Below are 20664 nucleotides of genomic sequence, written 5' to 3' on the forward strand. Positions count from 1 at the left end.
TTATAGGTGTGTGCTGCCACACCTGGCTAATTTTTGTGTTTTTAGTAGAGGTGGGGTTTTACCATGTTGACCAGGCCAGGTCTTGAACTCCTGACCTCAAGTGATCTGCCTGCCTTGACCTCCGAAAGTGCTGGCATAACTGATTCTTACTGTATTTTCTTTTCTTTTGTTTTTTTTTGAGATGGAGTTTCACTCTTATTGCCCAGGCTGGAGGGCAATGGCACAATCTCGGCTCACCGCAGCCTCCGCCTCCGCCTCCGCCTCTCCAGTAGCTGGGATTACAGGCATGCGCCACCACACCTGGCTAATTTTGTGTTTTTAGTAGAGACAGGGTTTCTCCATGTTGGTCAGGCTAGTCTCAAACTCCCGACCTCAGGTGATCTGCCTGCCTCAGCCTCCCAAAGTGCTGGGATTACAGGCATGAGCCACGGAGCCTGGCCTCTTATTGTATTTTCAAATCTAAAATAGGCCGGGTGTGGTGGCTCACACCTGTAATCCCGGCACTTTGGGAAGCTGAGGCAGGCAGATCTCTTGAGGTCAAGAGTTCAAGACCAGCCTGACCAACATGGCAGGAACCCTGTCTCTACTAAAAATACAAAAATTAGCTGGGTGTGGTGGCGTGTGCCCGTAATCCCAACTACTCGGAAGGCTGAGGCACGAGAATCGCTTGATCCCAGGAGGCGGAGGTTGCAGTGAGCTGAGATCACGCCACTGTACTCTAGTCTGGGCAACAGAGTGAGACTCTGTCTCAAAAATAAATAGATAAATAAATTATGTGCTTCTTGAATCCTTTATCACAGGTAAGTGGATATTAGTTCTAAGTATTATGAAATTATTTAGCCCATTTCTTTGGCTCTAGTTAGATTTATGTGTGTGTGCAGAGGATTTTCTTTTGGAGTGGATACAGCATGCAAGGTATAAGATCTGGCTTTCAATCTCAAGCCTGTCACTTCCTGCAAACAGCACAGTGGGGGAGATTTTGGGGAGACTTCAACATCTCTTGGTTCTTTAGCTTATTTTAATGCTCCCACACAACCACACATATTTCCTATTTACCTCTCGCTTCTTGGCAAGGTCCAATTCCACTGAATTTGGGCCTTAGAAACCACTAACCTTGCCGTGTTCTTCTGAGCTCATCCTTACAGTAAAGAATTTCAGGAGAAGAACATTACCACTTATCAGGCCTGTATTAGGCAGGCTCCCAGCAGGAAACAAATGCCCTACTAAAATTGTTCCTTTGTAGTGGGAAGTCTACTGAAGTAGGAACAAGGAAACTTGTGTTCTAGGCTTGGTTCTGCCGCTTTTCTGCCTTGTGACTTTGGGTCAGTCAACCTTCCCTGTCTAGGCATGGCGGGTCCTGAAATTATACGTAAAATGTTTGTTGTAGGTGAATTTTTCTGGGAAGAGAGTCCATAGTTTTTATCAGACTTTTCACAAAGGTTGAGAAATTCTGGATTAGAATATCTCTAAGACTAGAATTTCAACTTGTATGTCATGTAACTTCATGATGCTGTGCAATATTTATTGAATATCTATTATGTGCTAGGAACTCTTGATGCCTTGCCTATTCGAGTGAGTTGCAAAATAATTCTTTTTTTTTTTTTTTTAAATAGCATCTCTCTGCCGCATAGGCTGGAGTGCAGTGGTGCAATCTCGGCTCACTACAACCTCTGCCTCCTGGGCTCAAGAGATCCTCCCATCTCAGCCTCCTGAGCAGCTGGGACTACAGGCATGCACCACCACACCCAGCTAATTTTTGCATTTTGAGACGATATTTTGCCATGTTGCCCAGACTGGTCTCGAACTCCTGAGCTCAAGTGATACACCTGCCTCAGCCTCCCAAAGAGCAAGGAATACAGAGATGAGCCACCATGTCTGGCAAGCAAAATAATTTTACAAAATGGATGAACAAGACATGGTTCATTCTCATAGGGAGCTGTTAAACCAACAGAGATAAGACAGAGACAGTATACTTCCAGGCATAAAGTGACAAGTGCTAAAAGGAAGATACAAAGCGCTATTAAAAATTCAGAAGGAATGATTTACACCCTTTTGGAGTTGTGACACCTTAAATTACTGAAGTTGTTTTGAGACATCCCCCTTTTTTTTTTAAATACTAAGCATTCTTTTATTTGCTGACACCATTACAAAAACATTACATTTGCAACAAAAAAGTGTTTTCTTCAGTTGAAGTCAGAGGCAGTTACTTCCCAAAATATTAAGTAAAACAGTGTACATCAGTGAGACATCCCCCTTCTAAAAGTCCCACATAAAATAGTGAGAAATAAAATTAGTTTTGTTTGAGGGGGACTTTTTTTGGCTGTTTTACAAAAATGTCTTAGAATCTTCTCAGATAATGTTCTGCATATGTCACGCTCTGACCCACTCCATTAACGTGGTATAAAAGGAAGCTTAATACCATCTGTACCCCCTTCCTCTCCAGCCTCTTCTCCACTCTCCTGGATACCACGCTTCAACTGTATTGGGCCTCTTGTTTTTCCTCCAAGTCATTATACTTTTTCAAGGCTCACAAGCTGTTCTGTCTACTTGGAAGACCTCCCATTCTTCACCTGGCTAATTCGTCTTCAACCTTTAAATCTCAGTGAGAAAGCAGGGTGAGGAGGGACACAAACAAATTTATCCTTCTAAGAAACCTTCCTGGATTCCCTGCACTGAGTTACTTTACTTTTTTTTTCCTTTTTAAATTTGAGACATGGTCTCACTCTGCTGCCCAGGCTGGAATGCAGTAGTGTGACCATGGCCCACTGCCCCTTGAATGCCTAGGTTCAAGTGATAGTAGCTGGGACTACTTGGTGGCACATGCCACCAAGCCCGGATAATTTTTAGAAATTTTTGTAGAGATGGGGTCTCACTATAGTGCCCATGCTAGTCTTCTGGTCCTGGGTTCAAGTGATCCTCCCACCTTGGCCTCCCAAGTGCTGGGATTACTGGTGGGAACCACCATGCCCAGCCCTGAGTTGCTTTTCTTACCATGAGCTGCCAGAGTTCTTGTGCTTCCTCTGTCCTAGGAAAACTGCTCTATGTTTTAATCATCTGAGTATTTTTGTTGTTTTTGTTTTTGAGACAGGTTCTCGCTCTGTCACCCAGGCTGGTCTTGAACTCCAGGACTTAAGTGATCCACCTGCCTCAGCCTCCCAAAGTACTAGGATTACGGGAGTGAGCCACCGCACCTGGCCTTAACCGTCTGTTTTGATGACTATGTTCCCTTTTAGATTACGAGGTCCCTAAGGGTAGAAGTCTCATTTTTCTTCATATCCTTAGTGTTCAGCACAGGGCCTGGCATCAAGGAGAGGACAGTAAATATTGATTGAGCTGAACTGAAATGTGGTTACTGGAGCTGCCCTGTGGTTTTATAAATCAGATTTCTCAAATATAACCCACTATCTGCAAACACCTGGCTCCAGATGACCTTGGTTGCTTGAATGGATTGGATGCTCCCTTTGTTTAGGGCTGTAGGCTTTTCTCCGATGTTATTCAGTGTCCCAGGGTGGCTAGTACAGTAGTGCTGGATACTGGAGTAAGTTGCTCTAGCCTCCTGGCTTCCTGCACGGGACAGCACAGTGAAAGCTTTCATCCACCACCTTACAGAGGCTCTGTCCTGAGTTCCTGTCTCTTATCCCTCTGGGGAACTGGACTAGTTAAACTAGATGGAATCTTTTGTGCCCTCCTTTCTCTCCCTCCCTAAGCCTAGAAAAAAAATAAGTTGGCCAGATTCCCATTTTTTCCTCTCTGGGTCTCAGTCTGGCCCCTCTACTCTTGCGAGCCCAACATCCCTAAGACAAGAGTAAATTCTCATGCTCATGCATAAAGTATCCAACCCATTTCTGCTGGTATAATCCCTTCATTCCTCCTTCGAAAGGTCCCACACTCAGTCTTATGACTTATGCATCTTGGGAAGGAAAGGGGGGTATCTACTTCATCTCAGCTTTCCTTGTTAATACTGTTTTTATCTCTTTCTTTTTTTTTGAGACAGTCTCTCGCTCTGTTGCCCAGGCTGGAGTGCAATGGCGCGATCTCGGTTCACTGCAACCTCCGCTTCCTAGGTTCAAGCAATTCTCCTGCCTCAGCCTCCTGAGTAGCTGGGATTACAGGCACACGCCACCAGGCACGGCTAATTAGAGATGGGGTTTCACCATATTGGTCAGGCTGGTCTCAAACTCCTGACCTCGTGATCCCCCCGCCTCGGCCTCCCAAAGTGCTGGGATTACAGGCATGAGCCACCGTGCCCGGCCCTCATTTTTATCTTTTAAAAATTGTTATTATTTTTTTCCAGAAATGAGGTCTTGCTCTGGTGCCCAGGCTGGAGTGTAGTGGCACAATGATAACTAACTGCAGCCTTGAACTTCTGGGCTCAAGCGATCCTTCTGTCTCAGCCTCCCAAGTAGCTGGGACTATAGGCACATGCCACCACATCTGACTAGTTTTTTAAAATATTTTTTTCCTTCCTTCCGTCTCCTTCTTTCTTTTCTTCCCTCTGTGGCCCAGGCTGGACTCTGCTCGCCTCGCTGCAGACTCCCTGCCTCCGGCTCCTGTGATTCTCCTGCCCCGGCCTGTGGGCTGCCTGGGCTTGCCGGCGCGCGCCACCACCGCTGCCTGCTTTTTCTCCTTTGGCTGGCGGCGCAGTTTCGCCATGTTGGCCAGGCTGCTCTCCAGCTCCTGACCCCGAGTGCTCTGCCCGCCTCGGCCTCCCGAGGTGCTGGGACTGCAGACGGAGTCTCGCTCGCTCGGTGTTGCCCGGGCTGGAGTGCGGTGGCGTGGGCTTGGCTCGCTGCAGCCTCCGCCTCCCAGCCGCCTGCCTTGGCCTCCCAGGGTGCTGGAATTGCAGCCTCTGCCCGGCCGCCGCCCCGTCTGGGAGGTGGGGAGCGTCTCTGCCTGGCTGCCCGTCGTCTGGAATGTGAGGAGCCCCTCTGCCCAGCCGCCACCCCGTCTAGGAAGTGAGGAGCGTCTCTGCCCGGCCGCCCATCGTCTGGGAAGTGAGGAGTGCCTCTGCCCGGCCACCCCGTCTGGGATGTGAGGAGCGCCTCTGCCCAGCCACCCATCGTCTGGGAAGTGAGGAGCGCCTCTGCCTGGCCGCCCCGTCTGGGAAGTGAGGAGCGCCTGTGCCCGGCCGCCCCGTCTGGGAAGAAGTGAGGAGCGCCTGTGCCCGGCCGCCCTGTCTGGGAAGTGAGGAGCGCCTCTGCCCGGCTGCCTCATCTGGGAAGATGTGAGGAGTGCCTCTACCCGGCCACCCTGTCTGGAAAGTGAGGAGCGCCTCTGCCCGGCCGCCCCGTCTGGGAAGATGTGAGGAGCGCCTCTGCCCGGCCGCCCCGTCTGGGAAGATGTGAGGAACGCCTCTGCCCGGCCGCCCCCTCCGGGAAGTGAGGAGCCCCTCTGCCCAGCTGCCCCGTCTGGGATGTGGGGAGGACCTCTGCCCAGCTACCCCGTCTGAGAGGTCTACCACGGAGGCCAGAAGCAATGTGGGGGCTGGACGTGGTGGCTCACGCCTGTAGTCCCAGCACTCTGGGAGGCCGAGGTGGGTTGATCGCTTGGGGCTAGGAGTTCGAGACCAGTCTGGCCAACATGGCGAAACATGAAAAATACAACAGACAAACCAACCAACCAACCCAAACAGGTCACTTAGAAAATTGGAATTGTACCATGGAACTTCATAATAGATTCTCTGGGAGCAGACGAGAAGCATCATCTTAAAACCACACCTCTTGCCAGTACATTTTTCTTTACAACTAGTTTTTGATACAACTGCACTGAAGTGTTATTCTTGATGTTGAGCTTTCTTCTTTTAGAAAAATATTGCATGGCTACATTTTGTTAAAAAAAAAAGTATGATCTTACGCTACTTCATTGTGACTGGAAGACTGCTGGAGAATTCGGAAAGTATATAGTATTTCTGTGTTAGAGCAAGCTGGCTTTGTAGCACATTTTACAAATGTGTGGCATTGAATATTGCATAGTGATGGAGTGGGAGGCAGATTTCCAGAGTTAATCCAAAATAAAATTAATCTGTCATTGATTGCCGAAAAAAAAAATTAATTAATTAATTAAAAAAAGATGGCTGGGCGTGGTGGCTCACGCCTGTAATCCCAGCACTTTGGGAGGCCGAGGCGAGTGGATCACCTGAGGTCAGGTGTTCGAGACCAGCTTGGCCAACACGATGAAATCCCGCCTCTACTAAAAATGCAAAAATTAGCCAGGTGTAGTTGTAGGCGCCTGTAATCCCAGCTACTTGGGAGGCTGAGGCAGGAGAATTGCTTGAACCTGGGAGGCAGAGGTTGCAGTGAGCCAAGATAGCGCCAGTGCACTCCAGCCTGGGCGACAGAGCAAGACTCCACTTCAAAAAAAAAAAAATATATATATATATATATATTTTAGAGACAGAGGTCTTGCTCTGTTGCCCAGGTTGGTCTCAAAATCCTGGTGTCAAGTGATCCCCCCAACTCGGCCTCCCAAATCGCTGAGATTATAGGCATGAGCCACCACGCCCAGTTCCATTTTTTATCTTCACACCTTATCATCTCAAGCTGTGAGCTATTTTAGGGTAAGAACCATATGTCTTCTACATGTCGAGGCTTCCCACAGTCTCCAGCACGGTGTTAAGCATGGAACAAGCACAGAGTAAAGACTGAAGACTGAGATAAAGAAGGGATAAACAGAGGGTGTTGGAGACCAACAGCATCAAGAGGTGGGGACTTAGTGGGCAACCTGTGGGATACCAGGCAGGGTCTTGTAGGCCAACAGGATATAAGGGAAAGGGTTTTGAGAGGTAGGGACTGGTAGAAGGACACAGCCCAGTGTGGTGGCTCACGCCTGTAATCCCAGCACTTTGGGAGGCTGAGGCGGACGGATCACCTGAGGTCAGGAGTTTGAGACCAGCCTGGCTAACATAGTGAAACCCCATCTCTACTAAAAATGCAAAAATTAGCCGGCATGGTGGCAGGCGCCTGTAATGAGAATCGCTTGAACCTGGGAGGTGGAGGTTGCAGTGAGCCGAGATCATGCCACTGCACTTCAGCCTGGTTGACAGAGTGAGACTCCATCTCAAAAAAAAAAAGAAAAAAAAAGAAAAATAAAGACATAGAAAAACAGGACCTGGTGAAGGAAGAGGAAGACTAGGGTGGTCTTGGCTTACCATAGAGATGACATCCTGCTGCTTCATCACCTCCTTTTTTTGCTGCTGCAGGAAGCTGCTGTCCACAGCAAGGCTCCAGCAGTCAGCTGCAAAGTCCTTCTCATCCATCTCAAAGTCACTCATCAGCTCGTTGTAGATTACCTCTGCTGGACATCTGCAGAACAAGCAACTCAGAGGTCTTGAGTTCCCTTCCCTGGGTCCCTGGCCCTTCTCTAGATCCCTTCCCTCCTTGCCCTTCCAGGCTACTCCCACCAGCCGCTCATCCCCAGCCCGTCTTCATCTTCCTCAGGGCTCCCCTGGGCCCAGGCCTGCTCACCTTCGTCAATGAGGGATTCCACGGATACGGTTCGGTTCCGCATGTTGAGGGAGTCTGTGGACTGTGAGAGGATCCAGCGCAGCCCCGGGGGAGACTCATCATTGAAATGTCTGAAGAAAGGGGAGGCTGTCTGCATCACCCCCAGTTGGGAAAAAGATCCCTTCCCAGGTAGGGAACCAAAGCCAGGATCCAAGAGAAGTTCCCCCTAAGTTCTCCTTATTTGTCTGTCTACAGTTCTGAACTCAGGGATGGAAAGGGACCTCTCAGCACCCCCTTGGTCTCCACTGCCACACTCTCTGGCTGCCCCTTTCCCAAAACAGAGGCTCACCCAGCAATGTTGGTGGTGGAAACACTCTTGGCTAAAGACAAGGGGGAGCGGCCATGGCGGGAGCCTAGGAGGCACTGCGGAAGCTGTCGGAGGGGTAGATGGCCGAGCTTGGCCGCTCCCGGATGGTTGTTGTGGGGGAGAGATGCCCAGCAGGCAAACATCAGACTCTGGTGCTTCCCAGGATTGAGGCCTCCCAGGCTCCTCAGTGAGGAATGAGGCATCCTCTCACTCCACCTCAGCCCCTCTAGTCAAGAAAGATGATAATGAGAATGCCACCTTACATTTGTGTCATACTCTAATGTTCACAAAGAGCTTTTTCTTATCTCCTCCCTGACATAAGCCTATAAACAAACAGGAGCTCAGAAAGGCAAAAAGACTTGTCCAGGGTGACTTGGGTAATGGCTAGTCATGGCTCTGCTCTTTATACCTAAGGGCCATGCTCTTTCTGTTACACCAAAGCTGTCTGAATTGACACTTGACAGCTACTACCAACACTCCCAAAATGCAGTGTAAATAACTGATAAAAACGCAGGCTGTGGCCAGGCTCAGGCGACCACCCATCCCCAGCCCTCATCCCCATTCGGACTCTCCCCTCCTGCCTCTAAGTTCAAGAGTCTGAACCATCCCTTAGGCCCCCACTGTCTGCTTCCAATGGAGAAGAGGAAGGTGCTGTACCTGGGAACAACCTTAGTGGGGCAGCAGAGCCCATGGGTTGAGCAGCCTGGGGTCCAGGGTCTTAAGGGACCTCCTCCACTCCCCAACTACTCACTCTTACTTCGAAGAGAGACGGACTGCAAGGCAGTGTTGTTCTTCAGCAGGGCCGCTTTCTGTTGCTGTGAGACAGAGAGCAGGAGAGAGATACCAAGAATGGCTGTCACCCAAGGATCACCCCCAGAGGCATGGCGCAGGAGCTAGGTGGCCTGCCCCCTTAGGAGAAAGCTGGCACTATGGTTAAGGGGATCAGGGTGATTGAGCCCAGGGCTGCAGGGACATGTCTGCAGCAACAGGCCTGGCCTACTTGGGGCCTGAGGCCTGGGGTTGAGGGTCTGGGCTGCCCCTTGGTGAGGAGGTGGGTGGTGAGAAACACAGGGTAGGGAATGAATGGAAAAGGCACGAGGGTACCGCACACTCACTACCCTCTCCCCCAGCCCTCTGCCCTCCCTGCCGTCTCACCTTCTGCTTGACCTTGGTACAGCTGGCAAGGGTGTCTTTACAGCGGTTGTGGATAGTCACGTTACAGGCTGGGAGGGTGGGGTAGAGAGGGTGAAGGGAGGGCCGGGTGGTACAGGAGGGGACACACCCACATGCAGACACCCATCTCCTCCTGGCCACGCAGTCCTCGGGGACTCTCCCCCCCTTCCCCGACTTCTGGGTCATTACCACGCCCCAGTCCCTCTCCTCCCACCTCCCTCTTCCTTCAAGCAGGAAATGAAGTGAGGGGGGTATAGGTGCTGAATGAAATTAAACAATCAAGTGGGATGGGCAATCCTGACCCCCAGGTGGCCTGAAGGGTGGCCCAGAGGGGAGCAGCGGTCACTGGCTGCCAGAGATGAGCTCAAGAAGCACGAAGGTGGTTGCAAATGGCAGATGGAAGAGAGGACTCCCACAGAACAGAAGATGGCACAGAGGCAGCCGGGATGGGGGCTAGGGGCAGAGGGGAAAGTTACATTCCCTGAGATTTTATAATAGTAAATGTTCTACATTTACTTAATCCTAACCACCCGTAGAGGGAGGTTCAGTTATCCTCATTTCATGTATGAGGAACCTGTCCTGGAGTGGCTAAATCATCCATCAGAGGTCACATGGCTAGTGGGAGAGCTGGGGTTTACATTCTGGTGGGCCTGAATCCAAAGGCCGTGCTCCTTCCCTTGCACCACATGCCCTGGACTCTGGCTGGGCCTCAGCAGCTCCAAGGCTGATGGCTCTAGTGGTAAAGAAGGGACAGGCAACTCCCCAACAAGCCTGGCCTTCTCCCTTCCAGGCCCAGGGAGTCCTGTTCCCCCAACTCAGGCAAATCCACAGCTCCCACACTCCATCTGCTTCTCCACCATCCTCCACCCCACCTTGCCATGGGGTAGGAGAGAAGAAGAAAGGAGGATTCGCTGAGCCTAGGCACTGGGACCCCAGCTGTACCCTTCCCAGACATGCCCTCAGCTCCTGGCCCTCTCCAGCTTCCCCTCCCCCATCCAACAACACCGGAAACTCTGCTAACTCTTTCAGACAATACCCAGCACCACGCTCACTTCCACAAATACAAGGCAAACAGGGTGGAGCAGAGGGGGCAGACAGAAGTGGGGGTTGCAGCTGCCCCCACCCCCCTGGAGCTCCCTTCTCCTACCCCCAACACTCAGTGTCTCTGGATCGAACTCCACCTTCCACCTGCTCTCAAAATAGTGCTGCCCGCCTCCCCTTTTCCCTGGCAACAAGCCTCCGGATTGGGAATTTTGTCAGGTCTCTATAGGGATCTAGACTGGGGTTCCCTCCTCATCCTCACAAATCTAAATTGAACAGTGAGGAAAGTAGGGAGACTTCACTGGTTTTTTTTTTTTTTTTTTATGAGTGGCAGCAAGCTTTATTGTGAAGAGCAAAATGACAAAGCTTCCACAGCGTAGAAGGGGACCCGAGCGGGTTGCCCATCACTGGTTCTTTCTGGGGGTTCCTTCCCCAAGTTTCATAGGGATTTACAGGCTAGAGTTTTTGTCCGCTATTCAGTAGCAGGTCACAATACCTTCAATCCTGCTCTAATCAGAGGCATCTCTGCCATAACTTCAAGAGGAATTGAGGGAGAGGGGGCAGCAGGAGCCCTCTGTATACTGGGGAAGGAAAGAATTCCTGGCTTATACTTCCTAAAGACAGGGATACACTCAGATGTGGATGAAGAGCAGGAATTCTAACCCCTGCCCCTCAACACACACATCCCTGCTACATTCCCTCTTTCTCACTAGAAATTTGAGATAAAGGGTCCTAATCACATCTTCTGCTTGAAACAGCAGAGATTTCAGGCTCCACCCATAGTCAATAGAAAGAAAAGGGCAAGGGGACTGTGAAATCCTGAATGCCCAGCTCTGCCCAGGAAGACAGGCAGAGCCAGCTGCAAGGCTGGCAGCTTTCCACCCAGTTCCTCTATCACCCCCCACCCCACCCCCTCCACGCATACAACATTCCTGCTCCTTCTCCAATCAGTTCCCCTAACCCTTAGCAGCTGTTCGGGGAGCAAGGGGGGTGCCTGGTGGATGACAGCTGCAAGAGGAGCCAGCACAGCCTCCCCTCCCCCACATTCCCAGATAGTCCGGCTTATGCCATATTCCAACAGCCACCACCCCTCAGCGTGAGGACAGGGAGCAAGGGATCAAGCATCTGGCCCTGGCATTTGGACCCAGCTGGGGATCAGAGAATAGTGACCCTCATGGATCCAGGCAGAAAAAACAGATGAAAAGATCAGGGTCAGTGGGCACCGAGTCTGGGTGACTCTCAGGGTCCAAACAACTTACTTGGGCAGATGAGGGCTTCCTTGGCTGTGATGCTCTTGTTACAGGCATAGCACATGGTCATGCCTGAAACTGAGATGGTGGTGAAGAGGTGCCCATTGGTATAGCGGGCATCCTTGGCTTCTTTAATCTTCTCCTTTTCCTGGGTCTGTGGAAGGGATGAGAGGGACAGGAAGTGAGGCTGGAAAATGCCAGGGTGCCTGGAGTCCAGAGAGACAGGCTGGGGGCAGAGGCAAGGAAGAAATGCCAGCCTGAGGATGCTGGAAAGACACCAGTTCCTAAAGCAGAGCCTGCAACTGGGTGTCAGAGGCAGCTGTCCAGGAGTGACCAGGCCAGGCTCTGGGGCAGCCAGCCCGGATGGGTTCTGGGTCCCTGACCTACCTGGCCCCTGCAGCTGGGCTGCCTCCTGTTGCCACTCATCTCCCTGGCTCTAGGTCTCTGTGTCCTCACTCCACCTTCCCAGCCCTAGCTCTGCTCGCCCCTGAGCTGCTGTACTCTCTTCTCTGTGCTAGGGGGAAGATGCGCAGAGAGGAGGGGAGAGCAGGTGAAGCGGAGGGTGCCAGCTCACCAGCACTTTCCAATCTATGGGAGTTAGCTCCTCTTATAACCATGACAACCAGTGTTGGATTCCGCTGTCTCTGTGACAGTCACAGTGGAGGGGAGGAGATCCCCTTATTTGATTGGATGAAGGGGGCAGAATGCCTCCCCTGCCACCCCCAACCCAGGGGTCAGGATCCCAGACCTCTCTTTTCACTAACCCTCAGCCATGGCACACAGGGCCTGTCTGGGAGGCAGCATGTCCCCTACTAACCTTGAGGCAAAGGCAGCTGCCTTTGGGTCACTCTTCCACTCTGGGATCTTTAAGTAAGGAAGGTCAGCCAGCCATCTCGGTTGCTTCCAGCGGAAAATCTCTCCTGCAGTCTAACTTTTATCCCTCTCATACTACTCTCCAGAGTTAAAACCTAGGAGAGTTTCCTCTATTGCTCCTCACCCAACTGGTCTCTCCCATCCTAGGAAGTCCTTTCTGACATCTACCCTCCATCCTTCAGTGTTGATCTCCACAGAGATGGTGCACGCCTTCCTCGGAGCCTCTGAGCCGCATTTTCCATCTCTGCTGTCTCCCATTTCCCCCAGTGCCCCTGCCTCTGCAAGTCAAGTCATTCTCCCTGACCTCCAATCCGTCCCTCTTCAAGCCCCTGTGATTCCCAAAAAGGCTGAGAAGGTAAGAAGAGGGGGATATCACTCTTCCCACTATTCCAGGACCTTCCTTAGTTGTGACCTCCGATCTCTGGATTTTCCCTCTGCTCTTGGAGCAGGACTAGAAGCTGAGAAGACCACTCCCTCCAAGGTTTCCCAGCCTCTCAGAAATCAAAAATCAGGATCCAGATGGCTGAGGGTAGAAGCCCCAAGTCAGAGGACCTGGGCTGGGGACAGAGGATTACAGCTCAGCGGGAAGCACTCAGCCTGGACTCTAGGAGACCAGTACTGACTCAGCTGAGGCCACGAGGTAGCAGCTGAGAGGTGGAGGAGGGGAAGAGATGCACGGGCCTGGTGCTTGGGGCAGAAAACGGTAGAAAGAAAGGGAAAGTGTGGAGGGGCTGAGTCAACAGTGCAGGGACAGAGGGCATGGGGCTGCAGTGCCTAGGCCCAAGATCCTTCTCTTTCCTGCCTCTCTTCCCAAGCTCCAGGTTTGCCTGATGATGTCCAGAGCCCAGAGGTCTTGGGGTCAATCCCTTCTCCCCTCATGCATCCTCCCCATCCCCAATCATCCATTGTTCGCATCCTCCTCCTGTCTCCTACTCTCTCTATGTCCTCCCTTCTCCTCTCAGGGTCTCCCTCCTAGGCTCCTCCCGCTCTGCCTTCCCTTTCTCAGCCTTGCTTCTCCGCCACTGTTCTCCTCTCCCGCCCACAGCCTCTCCTCCCCTCCTCCTCATGCAGGCCAACTGCTCCTCTACCTAGGCTTATTCAGGAAGCTGAGCTGCCTCTAGCCTCGAACTCAAACCTCTAAACTGTTCTGGCCTCCTTTTTTCTATTCTGGTACCTACCTACCTGGACCACTAGAAAATGCTCCCTTTGGTCTAACCTCCACCTATCTTGCGCCAAATTATACCTTTTTAGAAGTTCGAATTCAGGCTGGGTGCGGTGGCTCACACCTGTAATCCCAGCACTTGGGGAGGCCAATGCAGGAAGATCATGAGATCAAGAGATCAAGATCATCCTGGCCAACATGGCGAAACCCCGTCTCTACTAAAAATACAAACATTAGCTGGGCGTGGTGGTGCGTGCCCGTAGTCCCAGCTACTCAGGAGGCTGAGGGAGGAGAATCGCTTGAACCTGGAAGGTGGAGTTTGTCGTGAGCCAAGATCGTGCCACTGCACTCCAGCCTGGGCAACACAGCAAGACTCTGTAAAAAAAAAAAAAAAAGAAAGAAAGAAATTATTCAAGCCAAACATCAAACTTAAACTTTTGCCATTTAATGTTTCACTCAGAAATTAAACTTTCATAACCCAGTGCAAGCTGCATAAAGAAAAAGATAATTTGGGCGGTGGCTCACGCCTATAATCCCAGCACTTTGGGAGGCCAAGGTGGGTGGATCACAAGGTCAGGAGATCAAGACCATCCTGGCTAACACAGTGAAACCCTGTCTCTACTAAAAATACAAAAAATTAGCCGGGCGTGGTGGTGGGCACCTGTAGTCCCAGCTACTCAGGAGGCTGAGGCAGGAGAATGGGGTGAACCTGGGAGGCAGAGCTTGCAGTGAGCCAAGATCGCACCACTGCACTCCAGCCTCGGCGACAAAGCCAGACTCCGTCCAAAAAAAAAAAAAAAGAGTGAGAAAAACAGACAAGAAAAGCTGTTTTAAAATTCAATTCAAAACCAGATAGAACTCTCTACTTCTCTGGCAGAGAATTCCCAAAGATCCATAACTTCACTTTGTATTGTGAGATAGATATATTTTTTTTAGACAGAGTCTTGCTCTGTTGCCAGGCTGGAGTACAGTGGCATGATCTCGGCTCACTGCAACCTCCGCCTCCCGGGTTCAACTGATTCTCCTGCCTCAGCCTCCCAAATAGCTAGGACTACAGGTGCATGCCACCACGCCCAGCTAATTTTTTTTATTTTTAGTAGAGACGGGGTTTCACCATGGCCAGGATGGTCTTCATCTCTTGACCCTGTGATTCGCCCGCCTCGGCCTCCCAAAGTGCTGGGATTATAGGCGTGCACCACTGTGCCTGGCCTGTATTATTATTTTTAGGTTAATTCATATGAAAGTGTCATGAGGTCAAAAGTAGTGGAATGCTGGCAATTTCTTTACCAATAAGCACATTCTCCAAGGGCAAAAACCATACCTAATTATTTTTCTATTTTGCCAGTGGCTTGGCACAGATTCAAAATACAAAATGAATGCAAAAAAAAATTTATCAATTAGAAAGGAACTGGGTAAATTAACATCTCTAATACTCCCCAAAATGTACTTTTTGGGAGGATAAGAACCATACCTAAAAGGCCGGGCGCGGTGGCTCACGCCTGTAATCCCAGCACTTTGGGAGGTCAAGGCAGGCGGATCACGAGGTCAGGAGATCGAGACCATCCTGGCTAACACGGTGAAACCCCGTCTCTACTAAAAATATAAAAAATTAGCCAGGCATGGTAGCAGGTGCCTGTAGTCCCAGCTACTCGGGAGGCTGAGGCAGGAGAATGGCATGAACCTGGGAGGCAGAGCTTGCAGTGAGCTGAGATCACGCCACTGCACTCAAGCCCGGGTGACAGGGCGAGACTCCGTCTCAAAAAAAAAAAAAAAAAAAAAAAAAAAGAACCATACCTAGTCATTCATATTTTATTGTGAATTAAGTAACTTGATTTCAAACCAATTTTTAGAGACCAGATCTGGCCTCTACATCTCGCTCTTATATGCCATATGAAAACCTGAGGAAAAGATCAGGCCAAACAGCAAAGAGGCCCACGAAATTACCTACTCCAAAATATCTTATTTAGAAGAGCCTAAAATAGCAGGCTGAAGAGAAGAGCTATAACTAGCTTCCCTAGATGCTAGGCAAAAGCAAACTTATGTTTGGGAAGAAGCCACTTTTTTTTTTCCTTTGAGACAGAGTCTCACTCTGTTGTTACCCAGGCTGGAGTGCAATAGTGCAATCACGGCTCACTGCAGCCTCTGCCTCCCAGGCTCAAACACTCCTCCCACCTCAGCCTAGCAAGTAGCTGGACCATAGACATGCGCCACCATGCCCAGCTAATTTTTTGTATTTTGGTGGAGACAGAGTTTCACCATGTTGCCCAGGCTGATCTCCAACCGCTGAGCTCCAGCGACCCACCTGCCTTGGCCTTCCAAAGTGTGGGGATTATGAGCATGAGCTACCACGCCCGGCCCGGAATATTCTTTACCCTAGGCTCCTGGGGTTCTAGGTGGCCAAGGGCATTGTCCAATATCAAAATAACTTTAAAATGAATTCAAAAACAAAGCATCAATGGAACCACTCCAGAAAGAGTTCTTGTCCAGACCTTCTTGCTGTACAACAGAAAATTGGCAGCTGGTGTGTATCTTTTCCCTTCAAGGCTTGGGGTGGGGGGTTAGCAGCTTTATAGATAAGGGCAGTCCTGATCATAAACTCAACTGCATTTGCACAAAAGAGTAGAATTAGCCTAGCCCTTCTTGCCTTAAATGCTGGTGCTTGCTTCTCTTCCTTACCAATAAATGTCCTTTGTGGCATTTTTCCCCCAGACAGGGTATATTTGTCTGCATTAAAGACCTGTTCAGGCCGGGCATGGTGGCTCACGCTTGTAATCTCAGCACTTAGGGAGACCGAGACGGGTGGATCACTTGAGGTCAGGAGTTCGAGACTAGCCTGACCAACATGGTGAAACCCTGTCTCCATTAAAAATACAAAAATCAGGCCAGGCGCAGTGGCTCACGCCTGTAATCCCAGCACTTTGGGAGGCCGAGGCAGGCAAATCACGAGGTCAGGAGATTGGGACCATCCTGGCTAACACGGTGAAACCCCGTCTCTACTAAAAATACAAAAAATTAGCCAGGCGTGGTGGCGGGCACCTGTAGTCCCAGCTACTCGGGAGGCTGAGGCAGGAGAATGGCGTGAACCCAGGAGGCAGAGCATGCCGTGAGTCGAGACTGCGCCACCGCACTCCAGACTGGGCAACAGAGCAAGACTCTGTCTCAAAAAATATATAAAAATAAATAAATCAGCTGGGCGTGGGGGCGTGCACCTTGTAATCCCAGCTACTCGGGAGGCTCAGGCACCAGAATCGCTTGAATCTGGGAGGCAGAGACTGCAGTGAGCCGAGAGTGCACCACTGCACTCCAGTCTGGGCGACACAGTGAGACTCTGTCTCAAAGCAAACAAACAAACAGACCTGTTCAGGCAGCTATCCTTTCTCCTCAATGATTTTCTTTTTTTTCCCCCGAAATGATGTCTTGCTCTGTCACCCAGGCTGGAGTGCAGTGACGCGATGTCGGCTCACTGCAACCTCCACCTCCTGGGTTCAAGCAATTCTCCTGTCTCAGCCTCCCGAGTATCTGAGATTACAGGCGCGTGCCACCACGCCTGGCTAATTTTTTTACTTTTAGTAGAGACAGGGTTTCACCATGTTCACCAGGCTAGTCTCAAACTCCTGACCTCGTGATCCACCTGCCTCGGCCTCCCAAAGTGCTGGGATTACAGGCGTGAGCGTCCATGTCCAGCCTCAATTATTTTCTTCATGGCATCTGGAAACTTGTCTTGGTTGGCAGAAACTGCTTCTGCTGTTACACTGATTTTTTTTGTTTTGTTTTAAGCCAAGTCTTTCAAAAATCATCAAGCCATCCCTTGCTGGAATTAATTCTCCAGCTTCAGATCCTTCACCTTCCTTTTAAGTTGTCATGTACTGATTTCACTTTTTCTCAAATCACATTACAGTCTATATTCTTATAGCAATTCTGCACCCATATAAAAGCTGTATTTTAGGCCAGGTGCGGTGGCTTATGGCTGTAATCCCAACACTTTGGGAGGCTGAGGCGGGCAGATCACCTGAGGTCAGGAGTTCGAGATCAGCCTGGCCAACATGGCAAAACCTCATTTCTACTAAAAATACAAGAATTAGCTGGGTGTGGTGATGCGCACCTGTAATCCCAGCTACTCAGGAGACTGAGGCAGGAGAATCGCTTGAACCCAGGAGTTGGAGGTTATAGTGAGCCGAGATCATGCCACTACACTCCAGCCTGGGCGACAGGGTGAGACACCATCTCAAAAAAAAAAATAATAATAATAATAAATAAATAAATAAATAAATAAAGAGAATGGACACATTGTGGCATAGTCATACAATGAAACATTACAATGGCAAAATATCCTAACATGTAAAACTATATGAACAAATTTCAGACACTACATACAGTGAAAGAGGCCAGATACAAAAGAATATATACTCTGTAGTTCTATTTATATGAAGTTCAAAACTGGTAGAATTAATGCTGATAGAAGTCACAAAAGTTGTAAGGGGTTTATAACTGAGAAAGGGAGCCAAGGAATCTTCTAAGTGCTGGTATTAATCGTTACAAGGGTGAATAAAAAAGTAAAATTTCCAAAAAGCCATATATTTAAGATTTGTCTACTTTATGCCCTTTACTGGATGTTATACTGTAAAATAAAATCTTTTTCTCAAAGAGTAAAACACTTTACTACATATGTATCATTCCCAATAAAAAGTGTATATATGTATGTGGCTATTGAGAACCCCTGATACCCTGTGACAAGAAGGGCACTTCACCTTGTGAAGTGAGAAAAACTCCAGTTTAATAGTGGAGAAAAATTTACCCAGTTTATCAAGTTTTTGTTTGTTTTTGAGACTGAGTCTTGCTCTGTCGCCCAGGCTGGAGTGCAGTGACACGATCTCAGCTCACTGCAACCTTCACCTCCTGGGGTCAAGTGATTCTCCTGCCTCAGCCTCCTGGGTAGCTGAGATTACACCATGCCCAGCTAGTTTTTGTATTTTTAGTAGAGACGGAGTTTCACCATGTTGGCCAGGCTGGTCCCGAACTCCTGACCTCAGGTGATACACCTGCCTCAGCCCCCCAGAGCTGGGATTACAGGCTTGAGCCACCGCACCTGGCCAGTTTATCCAGTTTAATAGTGAGAAAAAAAACTGACAAACCCAAATTGGAGATAAATCTACAGCAGCAGTCACCAATCTTTTTGGCACTAGGGACCAGTTTCATGGAAGACAATTTTTCTGTGGGTGTGGGGGAGGAGGAACGGTGGATGGTTTCAGGATGAAACTATTCTACCTCAGATCATCAGGCATTAGATTCTCATAAGGAGCATGCAGCCTAGATCCCTCACATGCACAGTTCACGATAGGATTCTCACTCCTATGAGAATCTAATGCCAGCACTGATCTGACAGGAGGTGGAGCTCAGGCCCACTGCTTACCCCCTGCCGTGAGGCCTGGTTCCTAATAGGAGAAATCTAAAATCTAGGAGAAAAAAAGCTAAAGGACAGTGTCTCTCAGTAAAAGTAGGTAGGAACAAGACAACTACAAGTTGAGTATCTCTTAACCAAAATGCTCAGAACCATAAATATTTCAGATTTTAGAAAATTTGCATTATACTTGAGCATCCTTAATCCAAAAGCCTGAAAGGAGAAATGCTCCAATGAGCATTTCCTTTGAAAGTCATGTCTAAATATAAAATTTTGATGCATGTATTTGTAAATCATCTCTTAAAAACTACATTTGCATTCACTATGCTGCCTCAATGCAACCTCCAGAAACAAAATAGAAATTCTGGCACAATTTCAACATTTACAATAACGTTCCTAAAATCACACCATCTGCACCATGCTAATTACACACACTTGCAATTCTGTGAAGGCCAGACACGACAATGATCTCAGTAGGATTCACATTCCATTTGACTGTATTAACAACCACTGGCAAACAACTTGGGTATAAATTCTTATTCAAATGATAGGGCTAAATCTTTGAAACGTTTGTAGCCCAGGGAAAATATAATAGAAAAATAATCCTACTCACTTATATTTCTTCCTTTTAATGAGAACATACTAAATGCCAGGGACTGAAAAATGCTGGGGATAATATAAAAACAATCAGAACATAGTACTTGCTAAGGTTAAGTCAGAGAGACAAAAAGTTACTGCAGTGTGATAAAAAGTACAACAGCATGTTGTGAATGGGGGCAGTCTTCTATTATAAGGCTAGAAGGTAAAGAAAAACTTTCCAGAGAAAAATGACTTTAAACGTGAGGTCTGAAGGATACTTTAGCTAGAAGAAAAAGAAGATATCTCAGGCCTTTAACAAGTACCATGAGTATTAGCTAACTTAGGAAGCTTTATTTATTTTTCCAATCTTATTTGGAAAGAAATAAATTTAAATATGTAACTCTACTTATATATGAGATTACCTAAATTCTTCAACAATAAATCAGACAAGTAAATCTGTAATGAGCCATATGCAGGACATAACCTTGAGGATTTTGCTGCTAATATCAAACCTATCCCAACCTCAAAAGTCTACTTGAGAGAATAAGTAATATTTGATGAGGCAGTTTCTGGAATCCCAACCTTGCCTTAAAAAAAAAAAAAAAAGGACAGAGACAAATCACATACCATACAATTCACCTACTTTTTTTTTTTTTTTTTTTGGAAAGAGAGTGCAGTGGCATGATCGTGGCTCACCATTGCCTCAACCTCCTGGGTTGAAATAATCCTCTGACCTTAGCCTCCAGAGTAGCAGACGATACAGGTGGAAAGTGCTGGGATTACAGATATGAGAAATTCACCCTTTTAAGGCCAGGTGCGGTGGCTCATGGCTGTAATCCCAGCACTTTGGGAGGCCAAGGCGGGCAGATGACTTGAGGTCAGGAGTTTGAGATCAGCCTGGCCAACATGGTGAAACCCCATCTCTACTAAAAATACAAAAATCAGCCGGGTGTGGTGGCAGAGACCCGTAATCTCAGCTACTTGGGAGGCTGAGGCAGGGAAATCACTTGAACCTGGGAGGCAGAGGTTGCAGTGAGCCGAGATTGTGCCACTGCACTCCAGCCTGGGCAACAGAGAAAGACTCCATCTCCAAAAAAAAAAGAGAAAAAGAAATTCACCAGTGAAAGTAATTCTAGATGAAGGTATCTCCTAATTGAAAACAAGTACAGTTGGCTGAGCGCGGTGGCTCACGCCTGTAATCCCAGCACTTTGGGAGGTCAAGGCAGGCGGATCACGAGGTCAGGAGATCGAGACCATCCTGGCTAACACGGTGAAACCCCGTCTCTACTAAAAATATAAAAAATTAGCCAGGCATGGTAGCAGGTGCCTGTAGTCCCAGCTACTCGGGAGGCTGAGGCAGGAGAATGGCATGAACCTGG

The 20664-nt window shown here is 48.9% G+C and overlaps 1 protein-coding gene across 4 annotated transcripts in view; it reads right to left on the bottom strand.

Moving 5' to 3' along the window:
* Positions 1-20664, bottom strand: part of LOC129479660 (rho guanine nucleotide exchange factor 2-like) — a 77397-nt gene that overhangs the window by 26370 nt on the left and 30363 nt on the right. For 2 of the 4 annotated variants that reach the window (XM_063630403.1, XM_055273536.2), the window contains 7 exons: positions 13541-13683; positions 11283-11427; positions 8965-9032; positions 8561-8624; positions 7792-8035; positions 7464-7573; positions 7148-7301 (listed from right to left, as the gene is read on the bottom strand). In XM_063630403.1, the coding sequence (XP_063486473.1) occupies positions 7285-7301; positions 7464-7573; positions 7792-8035; positions 8561-8624; positions 8965-9032; positions 11283-11427; positions 13541-13683 (791 nt within the window). In that variant the 3' untranslated portion in view covers positions 7148-7284. Of the gene's footprint in view, positions 1-7147; positions 7302-7463; positions 7574-7791; positions 8036-8560; positions 8625-8964; positions 9033-11282; positions 11428-12090; positions 13684-20664 lie in introns of those variants that run through there. The other 2 variants (XM_063630483.1, XM_063630497.1) reach the window with 2 other exon arrangements.

This window comes from Symphalangus syndactylus, chromosome 1 (genome assembly GCF_028878055.3).
Source record: "Symphalangus syndactylus isolate Jambi chromosome 1, NHGRI_mSymSyn1-v2.1_pri, whole genome shotgun sequence".
NCBI classification, from domain to species: domain Eukaryota; kingdom Metazoa; phylum Chordata; class Mammalia; order Primates; family Hylobatidae; genus Symphalangus; species Symphalangus syndactylus.